Source organism: Trypanosoma melophagium (assembly GCF_022059095.1).
Source record: "Trypanosoma melophagium isolate St. Kilda chromosome Unknown ctg37segment0, whole genome shotgun sequence".
NCBI lineage: Eukaryota > Euglenozoa > Kinetoplastea > Trypanosomatida > Trypanosomatidae > Trypanosoma > Trypanosoma melophagium.
Window position 1 is genome coordinate 1 of NW_027125174.1, and position 14,428 is coordinate 14,428.

Sequence of the window (14,428 nt, forward strand, 5' to 3'; positions counted from 1 at the left end):
GATAAAAATAAAATACTCTGTGCATCTTTTCTCCATTATTGAGGTACGCAATGAGCGCAGGAAAGCCAGTTAATCGTTGCGACAGTGTTACTCTCAGATGTTATTTGTTCTTCTTACCCTCATCTTCACCTTCATACACAATCACTCTCATTCCTTTTGTTTTCTTACCCTTTCAATCACAAGAGTTTCCAACCATCCTGTACTATTTCTGCAACATTGGGTGCATCACCTATAGGTTTCTCATCAGTCCCACCTTCCTCCTCTTCGCTTGTGCTGCCAAGTTCCTCGAGAAGCTGTCGCATCTCCTCCACAGTCGAAGTAGGAGGACACTCTCTCTGCTGCAACACATTTGTATTTACCCCCTTTTCTTTTTTCTGCACTTCTTCTTCTTCGTCTTCCTCTTCCATGAGACGTACATGACGTTCCTGTTCCAGCCAGTAATGTTGAAATAGGAACTGCAGCACCAATCCACACACCCAACGCAGTTCGGAGAGAAGCGGTAGGGCGCCGTGTGCCACACGCTGACGCACTTCCACCGCCTCTTCCGGGAATCCAATAGCCCGAGCGCGTTTGCGGTACGTGTCGTCTTCACCGCGTGCAAATGTGCCTGTCATGAGATGCACAGCACGTGATATGGCCGCACCATAAAAGACAACTGCGGCCGATGAGGAGAGTTTATCCTCCTCGTCCAGTGATACGGCCTCTAGCAGTAGGGCTGTAGACTCCACATAGGCAGGGAAGGGCCGATGTTTGCGGCCTCGTGCCTGCCATAGATGTTGAATGCGGTCTAATGCGATTCGTCTGCCCTGTGTTACACTCTTATTTCCGTCTGAATGAAATAGTAAATGTTTAACATGACGCCATTCTTCCCAACCATGACCGAAGACACTCGCTGCCGGAGAACAGGAAGAAGAAATGGGTGTAGAATGAAAAGCCATATCATTTTCCGTGTCTATCTTTACCGCATCTGTCAGTGGATTAGTACCAACCATAGTACTACTGCTACCAGTGGTCGTAGCAGTATGATTGGTAATACTAGTAACTTTAGTAGAATTAGTTTTAGTAGTAGCTTTTCCAGTAGTGGGATTCAGAGCAAAATCTAAATCGCCCAACTCGTCCAATCCTTTCTTTATGCATGTTCCTCTTTTTCGACGTTCATTTGATGCCGTTTGCTGTGCCCTAGCGCGTTTAACACCCATAAATAAACACGGTTTGTCTTCTCTGGTTTCTCCCTTTTATGCTTAAAGAAGAGAGAAAAATACTGAAAATAAGAAAACAAGAGTAAGAATTTAAATAAAAAGATAAACCCCAGAACGAGACAAATCAAAAAAACGTAAACTAAAAAAAAAAGACAATAAAAAACAGCTATCTGTCCCTGCGAGTAGGATAAAGCAAGAGAGAAAGAGAAAGAGACATGGAGGAAAAAATATTAATCCCACACATACCGCACCCTTTCCCTCTCCCTATTATTGTTGGTAGGGATGAATACAGACAAGAGATCACAACAAACAAACAAACAACATTTATTCAAATTGTTCCAGTAGAAGATGGTGATGGGGTCTGTTGGTGTTGGTGTTGTTTTCTCAATGACCGCATGCAAAGATCATAGGTAGCGAATATCGCCGCATTTGATGGAAAAGCGCGGGCGGCGGTGAGTGTCCAGCCGCAGTAAAGTGCTCGCACGCCACCCTCCGCGTACAATAACCGCAGCGCGGCCATAAAACCCGACGGTGTGAATGCTGGATCCACCTGCATGCGTGTCTTCACCACATCTGCGGGGAAAAAGACCGTCCAAAACGCCACTCCACTGCAGCCGCCGGCAAACATGAGACGCCACGTCGATAACTCTGCGGTTGTGCCGCCCGGCGGTGTGAGAAGCTCTTTTGTTTTGTCGTACGTCCCGCAGTAGGCGGCGGTGCCCGGCACCTCACGGGCGAGCATCGCCACACCGCCTTTATACAGTCCCGCCACACCGTCGCGGCGTGTGATCTTCACTATGCAGTCCACCACTCCATTGTACTCCCGCTGCCCCACCGGGCGCATATTCGCCACCTGCAGATGGCACTTGACAAGTTCTAGCGGTGTGAGGAACGTTGTGGAGGCCACTCCACCGCCCACACCGCCAAGGATAATCTGCCACGCAAGGGGATGGTATTCATCCGCACCCACAAGACGAAGCGTCCACTTGTAAAAGGAGAACACGACAGCGTGTTCAAAGCCAGATCCAATAATACGAGTGGAAACTCCACTGTAAAAAAAACGAATCCCTTCCTCTCTCACGAGTTTCACAGCACAGTCCAAGTAACCATTATAACGTGAAGTGTATGCCTGCAGTCGGACTTTGATTGTGTCAAGTGGGTATTCAAGTAGGACTCCAACTACGCCAGACACCGTGCCGGCGGCAAATGTTTGGAGGTACTCCTCCGTCATTTCCCTTTCAGAGATAGGGAGATGCCGAACCTCCTAACAGTAAAAATAGAATAACATGTAAAGAACGAAAGAACAAAAAATAGTAATAATAATAATAATAGTATCATAAACGAATTATAAAAAAAGAACAATTGAAAACATCCAAACAAATAAAAAAAGGAATTATACGAATAAGAAATTGATTTTACTTAAAACAGCAGATCGGTACCAAACCATAGGGATGCCACACACTTACAAATTTCCCTCCAACAGGAAAACAGAAAATATCATTTTTTTTTTTCTTCCTTTTCAAAGAATTCCTCTAACTCTCCGTTCCGTTTTGTTTCTGCTTAAAATGTATTCCCTGTGGTTTACTGACGTAGCCTTTTAGCGGGTGGGTCTACTTCATTACTATGTGTACTGGAGGCATCGGATTCGCTATGGTCATCGCCATTCTCTTCCTCCCCATCCCCATCTCCACCTCCGAAAGAAACACTCTTGTCATTTGTACCATCGCCCTCCCACTCTGCGGAATCCAAGAAACTACTGCTGGGTGCATCACACGACATCATGGCATCCACGTAATTTTCTCTTCTAGCACGAGTCCCGGTCGTATCTGCTGCCGTCACTTTCCCTGGCTCCTTCACCATATTGCGACCAAAAAAATCATACGTTTTCGCTTGTGCCTCTGCAATAAAAGCGAAGGCATCGCCGAATAAACTAGACTCCTTCCCCTCTGCAGAACTGGGAACACGTGAGGTGGAAGAAGAGGAAGAAAAAGATGAAGGTGTCACCTCAAGGAGCACCTCACCACTTCGTTGTTTTCTGATAACAAGACACGCGGACGCCGCACCTCGGCTTCCATGGACTGTCATAATGATAGTAATAATCTAGATGAAAAAAAGGAGAAGGGAAAAGAAAAAGATGAAAAGTTAATGTTCACTATCAAGTGAACACAGAAGTTACAGAGAAAGGACATCCTTTTGCTTACGGCAATAAAGCAAAAATAAAAGTAAAAATAAATGATCTATAACCCAGTAGAAGCTTTTTGTTTTGTTTTCCGTCTACCTTTGTTCTTTTTTTTTTTTGCTTTAAAAGAACAAATGCATAGATTTCTACGTACGTGCATTATTCGACACAAATTCTTGTGTTCGTTAGGTCCAGTTATGAATCAACTCTTCATTTTTCAATCGCAACCACCCTACAAACCCATTTTTTTTTTTTTCTTTTCCACTCCTCAATTCCTTTTACTTTTTTGGTTATTTCCACAACAAGAGAGGAAGTGCCCCACCACCAAAAAAAAAGAAAGAGGATCATATTTTTCTCCTTTTCTTTCCCATGAAAAATGGAGGATGACCTTTGTTTCTTCGCTAAAGTTTTATTTACTCTTCTTTCTTCTCACCTCCCATCAGTTTCAAAGCCTCTGTTTAAAGTATGCCCGTACACAACTCCAGAGACCTCACTCTCTGAAAATGTACTGTGAGACACACAAACACACAAAGTAGCAAGATGAAATAAATCCAGAAAAAAAAAATGAAAATCACACCTAGGACAGGGTACACTTTATATATTTATCTCTGTATGTATGCTTATTATAGGGGTAAAAACTAAATATTCCCGAAATAATAATAATAATAATAATAATAATAATAATAATAATAATAATAATAATAATAATAATAATAATAATAATAATAATAATAATAATAATAATAATAATAATAATAATAATAATAATAATAATAATAATAATAATAATAATAATAATAATAGTTAAAGAAGAAAACATATTCATTGTTTCTCTTCTACACCTTCACATAACACTGCAGTTCCCACCGTTTCCATCACGCCCCTTATATTTCATCAACCAATGCATCTGCGTCTGATTGATTGCCCCACGACGTTTCTCTCGAATAAGTGCAATGGCATCAACTGCTGATATTCCGCCGTACTCCACGAGTGCAACTGCCACGAGTATGGGCGCCCGACCGAGTCCCGCCACACAGTGAATTGCAATCGCAATAGGCGCAGTCGTCACACCACTGTCGAGTTGTGCCTTTGCGGCGTCGAGCAGATGAAACCAACTCTCAAGCACTGTCTTTGGCGGTGGGGCACCATCGTCGAAGGGCCAACTGTGAACATCAATGCCGCTCTTCTCAACAAGCGCCGCGTCGTACGTTGGGCCGCACACACGCACAAGATGCTGCACCTGTCGCCGCTGCAGCGCCTTCACGTACATGGGAAGATTACTGGGTGATGGGGCATCAAGTATGAGGAGATGAAAGAGCGTGCGTGACGGTTTTTTGCGGTCCGGACATTCAATCACAGTGCAGTTCACGTCCATTTTTTTTTTTTCTTTTTTGGTTTTTTTTTTTACTTTCGTGATTTGCTTTACAAGAGTGTCGTTTTCAGTGGTAGATGTAGCCCCTACTTGTTTGCCTAATTTACCCCGTCGCTGTTGCGGTTAATGATGCTGTTTCGAGGAGAACTACCGGCTGTAGTTGTAAAACGTAGATAACACGAATAACGCTCAAGATTCTTTCTGTGTGTGTGAGAAAGAGAGAGAGAGATCGGGGGAGGGGGAGGCTCTACCGAAAAAAAAGTCTGCGGATTGTGCGCTACAGCTTGGAAACCTTTTCTAATAGTAAAGATCTAATTACCGTTATTATTATTCTTATTAAAGCAGAGTTAGAGAGATAGTGGAGCAAAGAGAAAGATATTTTTTGCTTTTTTCTTTTCGTTATCATTAGTTTTCCTTTTTCTAACGTAGAACACCACTTTGTATACACCTTTCTATAGATATTAGTCATATTATATGTATATATTTAATGGGCATACCGTTTACCGTAATACGTATTCTTTTATATCAAGAAATAGAAACACTCTTGACTTCATTGTATCCACTCATAACAAGAGAAAGAACCATTCAACATACATCACATCATTCCTCCTTTTTTTCTTTTGGGTTTACTCCTCTTCACGTGGCCGTTTCCACCGTCCCCAGAACTGACTGATGCGTTGCCACCATCCACCCGCATTAACCGCCGTTTGAGCAGCATCACAACCATTACTATTACTAGTATTACTACTTCCATTATTAGCATTATCCTTAGTTATTGTTGCTGTTGGTGGTCTTATTATTGTGTTAGTGTTAATGATGGTGGTGGTGGTGGTAGTTGTTGTGTTTGTACACTCCCCACTAGCTTCCAAATGATTGTTTTCCTCACTTTCCTGCAAGTCCTTTATAAGAAACGCCCCATAACTCGAGGGTGTTACTGTCATTACATAACCCTTACGGCGGTAATAATTCCGCACCCCAACACCACTAATCACCGCGATCTTCATATATCCCTCCGCACGGGCAATACACTCAGCCCGCTGCAGTAGTAATGTGCCCACACCGCGATGTTGTGCCTTCGCCGCATCCGCCTCTTTATGTGTGGGCACGAGAGAACCATAAACGTGGAGTTCACGAATTAACGCACATGGGCGAAGCTCATCAAATGGTGTGATCCAGTTTTTAATGTGCAGACGCAGTCGCAGAAAACCAAAGAGTGTTTTTTTATCTTCCGTTTCGTATGAAAGAAATATTTCTTCACCTTCACTTGCCGAGTACCGCCGTTCTACTAGTATGGCCCCGTGAAGTTTAGCCGCCGCCGCCGCATCTCCCTTCACTTCACGGCAGCGAATACACTGACAGTGTGATCCTTCTTCCCGGAGACGCATTCCAAGCAACTGGCGAAGATTAGAAACTTCTACTCCCCCAAGAATATAGTCATGTGGAATATCACGAACAACGCGGTTAAGTCGAACCCATGGTTGCACACGACGTTTTGCATATAATATGACATCCATTAAGTTTTCCAAACCATATGGTTGGTACTTACCTTCCTTAAACCATTGCTCAATCACAGTAAAAGGTGTTGTTTGACAGGGATAAATCTTCCATTGATCAGCTTGCATATCCGGTGAATAAAGGACATCATCAAACATTTTCTTATCATTTTCTGGTGTAGACCCTGGAAGATCTGGCATTAGGTGAATATCAACTTTAAAACAGCTATCTTTTAAAAGCTTAATAGCTCGAACCGCATCTTCACGTGTAGACTGTCTATTTACGGCTAAAAGTACAGCATCATCTGTGTGTTGCACACCAAGTTGTACGCGGGTACAACCAAAACGACGCAGTTGTTGTAGCATCTCCTCATTCACTGTATCAGGACGTGTTTCCAGAGTAACTCCAATAATTTTGCACTTTGCAGTCTCGTTAAGTAATTGTTCCTGTAATAAATCAAGTGGTGGTCGTATGTTTCCTTCTCGTGTCATACAGTTATTACCATTAGGATCCACTACACTAGTTGTGGTACCATTATTACTACTATTATTATTATTATTATTATTATTATTATTATTATTATTATTATTTCCAGTATTATCATCATTACCGTCAGGTTCATCATAGAGTGTGTTTGCGGCGTAAAAGAGATCACGAATAAAGGTCTCACGATACGAGAGTGGGTAACTTTCCCATGTACCACCCAACACCAGTAACTCCACCTTATCGGCTGGATGACCAATCGCCACAAGTGACTTCACGCGATCTTGAAACTGTCGATAGGCATCAAACTCCAATCGATTAGCACGACGTACACCGGGTTCGTTTAGTAAATAACTGCGTGGTTGTCCAGGCTCATTAGGGCAGTAATAACAATTCCACTTGCAGCTGAATTTCTGTCCATTTGGGTACGCAGAGGTGAAGACCGTCACGACGAGTACACCCGACTGACTGCGTGGGACCTTTGAGACAAAGTACCCCTCAAGTACAGCATTACCGCTTCTGTACTCTTCTTCCAACAACCACTTTCTGTACGCTGCGAGTAAAAGTGATTTCTTCGCCACTGCACGGTGTTGTTTCATGAGTTTGCGCAATTTCTGTTCAATTTGTTCCACAGATGTCGGTTGTGTCTCTACAATGGCGTTGATGAATGTGGTTGCTGTCTTCATTTGTTCCTCCGTGTACTCATTGGGATCCTTCTCTGCTAGCAGTCGCTCCAGTGTGGGTAAATTACGTAGTTTCGCCTTCACTTTCGCCATATCTGGCCGGTGTGGACCCGTGTACTCCACTTCTTCATCACTGCTCACAGATGACATTAGCCACGAATACAACACTACAGAGTGAGAAAAAAAAAGAGAAAGAGAAAGAACTGCGAATGTCAATCTCTCTCTCTATATATAGGGATGGTATGTTGTTGTTATTGTTGTGGTTTTTTTTTTTTTTGTGGGTGTGCAGCAAAAAACAAAAGAAAATAAAAATGAGATGGAGGCACTATAAGTTACAGGGAGATAGTAGCAACATCGTCATCATCAGAAAACACACTCACAAAATGAAAGAACCGAAACAAAAAAAAAATGAATATTGGTAATGTTATCGTAGCAGTGGTGTGCAAGCACGTTGAAATCAGTAATAAGTGTATGCTAAGTCAGTAAACACTACATGCAGAAACATACATTATACAATAACTAAAGACGATCGTCCAACTAACTGATAATTTGAAAGAGGGGTAATATATTTATATATGTAAAGAAAAGAAAAAGTGCCTTACAGCATTTTGCCTTTTCTATTGTTCGCATACTTTTTTCTAAAGCTTGCAACTGCTGCAAGTACATCTACAACAAGGGCAAGACAATTTACCCCTCTATTAGTTCAACACAAAAAGGGTCTGTCTCCTCTTTTTTTCCCCCTTTTCGCTTCTTCTTCATTCCTTTCTCTTGTATTAAACGCATTTAATGTACGCAAAAGGGAAAAAAAGAGCAGGAAGAAAGAAAGAAAGGGCGTGCAAGTTAGAAATGAAGAAAAATATTTTTTAGATTTATTTCCACCTCCTCTCCAACAATATCAGATCAGTTCAACGCAACTCTCTCCATCAGCAACTCTCACCTCACTACACATTATATATATATATATATATATATATATATGTATATACTTCGACGATTATGCCTCTTGACTCCACTTGTCAATCACATCAACGCACAGTTTGCGCACGCTATCGCTCCCTCACTTCTCTGTTCATGCCGTGGTTTGTATCGCATCAACCAGTTCAACTGCACTTGATTGATGGCTCCTTTACGCCGCTCCCGCACATAGCCGACCGCATCCAACGCCGGCATCCCGCCGTACTCCACGAGGGCGAGGGCGACGAGTATTGGCGCCCGGCCGAGTCCCGCCACGCAGTGAATCGCAATAGTGACTGGCGGTGATTTATCCCGCAGCTGTTCGAGTAATTGCAGCCAATTGTCAATAACGGCCTGCGTGGGTGGGGCGCCATCGTCAAATGTCCATCCGTGCACTTCCACACCGTGGGCGGCGAAGGCCTCGGCGTTATACGTTGGCCCGCAGGCCCGCACCATATGTGTGACGTTGTGCCGCTGCAGCAGTTTCACATACGTTGGCACACTGCTCGGTGATGGGGCGTCGAGAATGAGAAAGCGAAAGACAACGACATCCGTGTCCGCACGCCGGCATTCCACTACAGTACCATTCACCTCCATTATTAAATACTTCCGTGTGGTTTGGTTGGTTTGTTCCTACGATATCTTTTTCTTTCTTTCCTTCTTTCTCTCTCTCTCTCTCTCTCTCTCTCTCTCTATATATATATATATATATATATATATATATTTATTTATTTATTTATTTATTTATTTATTTATTTATTTATTTATGCGAGTAAGAAAAAAGAAAGGGTGTGTGGGTGTGTATATGTGGGAGGGAGCTGATGTATTCTACTCAGAAAACCATGCGCTTTAATAAAAGTAAGCAAGAGCCACCTCATGAACAGTGGAAAAGAAAGAAAAAGAAACAAAGAAATTACCGGTATTGAATAGAAGGATATTTATATCAATAACCAAGAAACAGTAGTAGCATAATGAAAAGAAAACCATTACTTTTTTTGTATTTTATCTTTAATTCCCCCTCACTTTTAAAGAGAATGAACAAGGTAAACAAAATACAGAAGATTTCTTTACATATCTAAATATGAAGAAAGATGAAAATTTTTGCAATAGTAGCAACACTCAGAGATTTAAAAAAATAAAGAAAATAAAAGGAATAGGAAAGGGGGGAAAAAAGATGATTGAAATAACAACGAAACAACGTTTATTCGCTGCATCTCTGCAGAGAACTATTTTTCTTTGCTAATAAATATATTCCTCATCTTTCCAAGACATTACTCTACTTCTCCATGCTTTTGGAGGAATCCAAGAACTCGGTCCCTAAACTCTTCTGGGTTTGTATCGTACAAACCACAGTGAAAGGCATCCTTTGATATGTATAACTCCTTTGGTTCTCCTGCTGCCTCGTATAGTTGTAATGAATGACGACAAGGTATCAAATCATCAGCCGTACCGTGCATAAGCAATACAGGTCTGGGTGCAACTTTTGATATGCAGTGCAGTGCCTGACAGTGCTTAGATGGTTTATTCCCTATGCGTAAATTCAGCCAGAAAGAGGAGGTACGACGAAAAAGATTAAGAATGAATCGACTGTACTTACGTCGTGAGAAGTAACCACCAACGATATCTACAATTTTCTGATCCTGCAATGTAGCACAGGTAAGCAGCGGATTCTCGGCAATTACTACATCGATACTCTTATCAATAGCAGCTGCCATAATAACAGAGGAACCACCCACACTTGTTCCCATTGCACAGATACGCTCGTACTTGTATGTAGACCTCATGAACTCACAGGCCGCCACCACATCAAAACGCTCCTTCATGCCGTACGTAAATCCACGCATATTCCCATCACTTAATCCATGTTCTCTGAAATCAAACAACAAACATCCGTATCCTGCCTTATGCAGCATTGGCACATGACGCAGCCACGTCCTTCGATCTCTGCCACCACCATGCACAAGCACAATACCCATTTTCTTTGCTTTTTCCGCTGGTGGCGGCACATACCACCCACGCAATGTATAATTATCGGTCGAAGTAAATGATATATCCTCGTAGATGAGACCATGATCGGTGTGTGGATCGTGTATGCTACCGCACCAGTAGTCTGGGCAGTTGTGTGTGGTGAGACGTGTGGCCTTTGGGCGATGATGATACCACGGCGGCCGTACGGAGATCTCAGAGACAAAGTAGCCCAACGCCACAAAGTAAAAGGCGAGTGTGATGGAAATATACTCCAACGCAAACACCACGCCGTTAATAAATATGAGAATGATAAAGGGCAGTACAAGGCAGACCAACACCTTACGCATTACCCGCGGGTTTACCATCTCTGCACTCTCCACATCGGTTTCCTCAAACAATCGCTTTTCTGCCTCCCGTTCATCCTTCTTAAGGCGGGAATCCCGTTCAAGTGCCTTCGCCTCCGCAACGGAGAAAAGTAATGTTAATTCTTTTCGCAGTTCCGGCGGGGCACATTGTACGGCGGTCTTACCACTCTTATCAGCAATCGTCACATCTACAGAATTAAAGGAGTGTAAGAGCATTGCGATAAATCCCATACGACCTTGTTCAGCGGCGATGTGAAGAGCTGTGCGACCTTTATCATCCACGGCGTTTACATCAACATTTTCTGTCCAACTGATTCTCTGTATTGTACGTACATCCCCCACTTCTGCAGCGGCATGCAATGTTGTCATGCTAGAAATAATAAATAGAAATGTATTTTTCTTGTATTTGTAAATATGGTTATACTTTTTTAGAAGTAAAATAAATATAAAGATATATATGTGTAAATTAAATTCCTACCTCCCTTAAAATATTTGAGAGTGATTATTACCCGTCTTTGTTTAACACTCCAAGAGGAAAAAGCAGAAAAAAAAAGAAAAATAAAACTCTTTTTTTACACTCACTCACCCGCACAAAGTGAGATAGACAGACAGAGAGAGAGAGAGAGAGAGAGAGAGAGTAATAACCATTTTCACAACTTCACCCAGTTGTTTCTTTGTTTGTTTTGTTCTGTTCTTCCATTTACTTGTGTTTACCCTTTCCCCCCACTATCTTCATTTCCTTCCTTCCTTCCTCTCTCTGCTGCCTCCATTCATGCTTTTTAGAATAACGCAGCCTTCAAGTACGCTGGCCCTGCGCCAATCTTCGACATGATCTCTGCTACTGCCTGCTGTGCGGCCCCACTAAATAGATGCTCATCACGTCGCACTAATTCTCCCAATGCCGTCGCCAGTCGTTCATGCTGCGCCTGTACGTGTTGCGGCGGTATATACACCGTCGGCCGCCCTGTACTATTACGTGTGTTCCGTCCAATATGTTCTGCAGAATGATGACGGCGGTGGTGTTCCGTGGCGAGGAGATCAAAGACGAGACGAATGGGTGCGTTTAAATGTTCCATGCCAAGTAATGTCTGCAGTTGTGCCGCTCTTTCCACAATCTCACGGAGTTCCGCGAGGGATGCGGGGGGAAATTGCAGTGATACAATATCCTTCACACGGTAAATATCTACCGTTTGTGTTTCTGCAGCAGTACAAGACTCAGGGAGTTCACTCTTCTCTCCACTGTATGTATTTAAAAAGGACGCTACACCGGTTGTCTTTCGCATATGCACAAACGCAAGTAAAACGGAGGCAAGAGTTACTTCTCGGCCTTCTTTTGTGAGTTCATCACCGCACTGACGGCATATTTCCCTGACAAAAAATAAAACGCCCTCCCACTCTTGACTTTCCATCATGCCAAGAACAGGGACAGCAACAGTCACCTCATTATACGCAGAGTGTTCAGCAACACCCTGCACATGCTTCAAATGTTTAAAAAGTTCTGAAGCCTCTTTCCATTTCCCAGCACAGCCGTAAGCTCGTAAACAGTATATGTAGTTCATAAAATCAGCCTGTTGTTTTCCCGTCTCTTTAATCTGTTGCATTAAATTCAGTACCACATCCCATGAACTGTGCTTCATTGCCACTACTTGCAAATCACGCAGAACCTGTGCGGGAACCGCAATGTGTTTCCCCTCATAAAGTTTCATCACCTCAAAGGCACGTTCCCATGATGCTGCGTGAAGGTTCAACATGAGTTTTTCCATCGATGACTCATCTGGAAACACATTATATTCCGTCATAATGGATTGTGCCGTAGATAGTGCTGTTTGCCACATGCGAGTGATGGAGATACTCTGCAGTCCACTCAACAGACAGCGCAGATGTGCAGCGGAGACAACAAAGTCCTCCTGCGCACTACACAACTGCAATAACTGCAGCGATGGGACCCACCGATCCGCAGGGGCGACACCAAGAATCTCAATAAGCAATTCTCGCTCCGGTAAACACTGTAATGTTGATGATGTTGTTGATGATGATAAATTGGAATTAGGTGGATCACGTCGTTGATAGCGCTGGGCGTCGCTAATACAGAGAAAGATGCACTGCACAAGTGCGCTTGGAACTGCTACACCGCAGTCTCGCAATGCCAGTGCGATCTCAGTAAAGAGCGGGAGACCAATAAACCGCGTTTGTGCCTCATTGCGTTCGGATAAACACGTACAGAGTCCCTCAACGGCAGATTGAATAGCCATACGACGAGTATCATTCGCTGCTGCCACCGCTGCTCTCACATGTTGTCGTGCGGTTATACCTGCACTATCTTTTTTTATAGTTGTTGTTGATGTTGTTGTTATTTTTCGTACCGTAGCCTCCTCTCGCAGTGCATTAAGCATAGCGTGCAGAAGATCCACTTTCACTACTTTGCGTTCCTGCTCCAAATGTGGTCGCAATGCGAAAAGAAGTGATGCGACGGTGCCCCATGCGAGACGCCGCTCTAACGGATCTTGCGCCAGAACCGAAGGATGTGAAAACCCAGTACTATTAATAGTAGTATTAGTAGTAGTATTACCATTTTTTAAAATGAATAAAATAAAATTTATTACTGTATCAACGCTTGTTTTGCGAAGAAATTGCAATGCTGCTGTTGGTTCCCGAAGTGTGGTAAGAAAAAACGCCGGACACTCCCGCAGCGCCTCCACCCAATGATTGCCAGAAGAGGCATTAAAGATGAGTCCTCGTAGTGCTTCTTCTGCGTTAAAAGGCGTTTCTGCAGCAACAGCAGTTGTAGTATAAGAACCAGATAAGTCTGACTTTGTAACCGGCAATTCTTTGTTATTATTGAATATAGTACGAATGGAATCGACATGTGTATCAACACCTTTACTCATCTTTTTTCTTGATGGAATAAGGCCTTTAGATTTCCAATTCATTACACATTGCACCAGTTCCTTGTATCGTCTTCTTCGTCTAAACTCCATAAACAGTTGTTGCTGTTGTTGTATGATTCCACTGTTCTCTGTGCATTGTTTCCCTGTTGTTTGTGTGGCGCCAACTCCACGTTGTGACTGTGGCCGCTGCAGGGCAAAACCCAAACGCAGTAATGCCTCATTCGACATTTCGCAGAGTTCCACTGTCTTTGTGTCCTCTCCCGTCTCGGACAAATTTGGTGTTTCTGGTCCTTGTGGCTTAGAGAGTCCCAGTGTGTTGATGAGAGTAGTGGATTGTGGTTGTGGAAGTGCACTCGCAACAGTTATTGCCCGTTGCCATTCACCACTTTTCACTAATAACGTACACACATCATTTAGCAATTGTTCTTGTTTTTGTTGAGAAGTACCCGTGTTTTGGTTTGGGAGACGAAGGAGCGCCTGAACCTCACGCCGTATAGCGTCACTGGAGAGAACAGTGAGTCGCTCATACAACGCAACGACGTGTGCGTGTGGAAGCATTTCTTTTGTTTTTTTTTTCTTTTTTGTTCAGTCAGAGAATGAGTACAGTACACTTCAGATACAGCTCTTCTCACACCATACACTATATATATATATATATATATATATATATATATATATATATACGGTTTATCTTCTCAGGTGAGTATAGTTTCTTTGTTTGTTTCTGTTTTGTCTTTTTTTTTTTACTTTTGAACCCACACACCACTCTTTGTTATCGAAAAGAAGTCACACCTTTTTATTTTTTGATATTTTTGTGTTTGCGCACACATTGTAAGGGAATAA

The 14,428-nt window shown here is 42.8% G+C and overlaps 8 protein-coding genes across 8 annotated transcripts; all 8 read right to left on the reverse strand.

The window, feature by feature from the left end:
* Positions 1–176: 176 nt before the first annotated feature.
* Positions 177–1,199, reverse strand: LSM04_005291 (Las1-like; the record flags this gene model as incomplete). The annotated part of the gene is made up of 1 exon (XM_067335766.1): positions 177–1,199. The coding sequence occupies one exon, from the start codon at positions 1,197–1,199 to the stop codon at positions 177–179; it is 1,023 nt and encodes a 340-aa protein (XP_067188397.1).
* A 328-nt stretch (positions 1,200–1,527) lies between these two features.
* LSM04_009717 (Mitochondrial substrate/solute carrier) lies at positions 1,528–2,430 on the reverse strand (the record flags this gene model as incomplete). The annotated part of the gene is made up of 1 exon (XM_067335767.1): positions 1,528–2,430. The coding sequence occupies one exon, from the start codon at positions 2,428–2,430 to the stop codon at positions 1,528–1,530; it is 903 nt and encodes a 300-aa protein (XP_067188482.1).
* A 350-nt stretch (positions 2,431–2,780) lies between these two features.
* LSM04_005636 (uncharacterized protein) lies at positions 2,781–3,284 on the reverse strand (the record flags this gene model as incomplete). The annotated part of the gene is made up of 1 exon (XM_067335768.1): positions 2,781–3,284. The coding sequence occupies one exon, from the start codon at positions 3,282–3,284 to the stop codon at positions 2,781–2,783; it is 504 nt and encodes a 167-aa protein (XP_067188407.1).
* Positions 3,285–4,222: 938 nt separating this feature from the next.
* LSM04_004773 (Dual specificity phosphatase) lies at positions 4,223–4,753 on the reverse strand (the record flags this gene model as incomplete). Its single annotated transcript, XM_067335769.1, has 1 exon — positions 4,223–4,753. One exon carries the CDS (start codon positions 4,751–4,753, stop codon positions 4,223–4,225), a length of 531 nt encoding a protein of 176 aa, XP_067188379.1.
* A 623-nt stretch (positions 4,754–5,376) lies between these two features.
* On the reverse strand, positions 5,377–7,560 carry LSM04_004626 (GNAT domain; the record flags this gene model as incomplete). The annotated part of the gene is made up of 1 exon (XM_067335770.1): positions 5,377–7,560. The coding sequence occupies one exon, from the start codon at positions 7,558–7,560 to the stop codon at positions 5,377–5,379; it is 2,184 nt and encodes a 727-aa protein (XP_067188377.1).
* Positions 7,561–8,430: 870 nt separating this feature from the next.
* Positions 8,431–8,961, reverse strand: LSM04_009027 (Dual specificity phosphatase; the record flags this gene model as incomplete). The annotated part of the gene is made up of 1 exon (XM_067335771.1): positions 8,431–8,961. One exon carries the CDS (start codon positions 8,959–8,961, stop codon positions 8,431–8,433), a length of 531 nt encoding a protein of 176 aa, XP_067188468.1.
* A 674-nt stretch (positions 8,962–9,635) lies between these two features.
* Positions 9,636–11,066, reverse strand: LSM04_002470 (Alpha/beta hydrolase fold-1; the record flags this gene model as incomplete). The annotated part of the gene is made up of 1 exon (XM_067335772.1): positions 9,636–11,066. One exon carries the CDS (start codon positions 11,064–11,066, stop codon positions 9,636–9,638), a length of 1,431 nt encoding a protein of 476 aa, XP_067188343.1.
* A 410-nt stretch (positions 11,067–11,476) lies between these two features.
* LSM04_009535 (uncharacterized protein) lies at positions 11,477–14,143 on the reverse strand (the record flags this gene model as incomplete). Its single annotated transcript, XM_067335773.1, has 1 exon — positions 11,477–14,143. The coding sequence occupies one exon, from the start codon at positions 14,141–14,143 to the stop codon at positions 11,477–11,479; it is 2,667 nt and encodes an 888-aa protein (XP_067188478.1).
* Between the last annotated feature and the right edge of the window lie 285 nt (positions 14,144–14,428).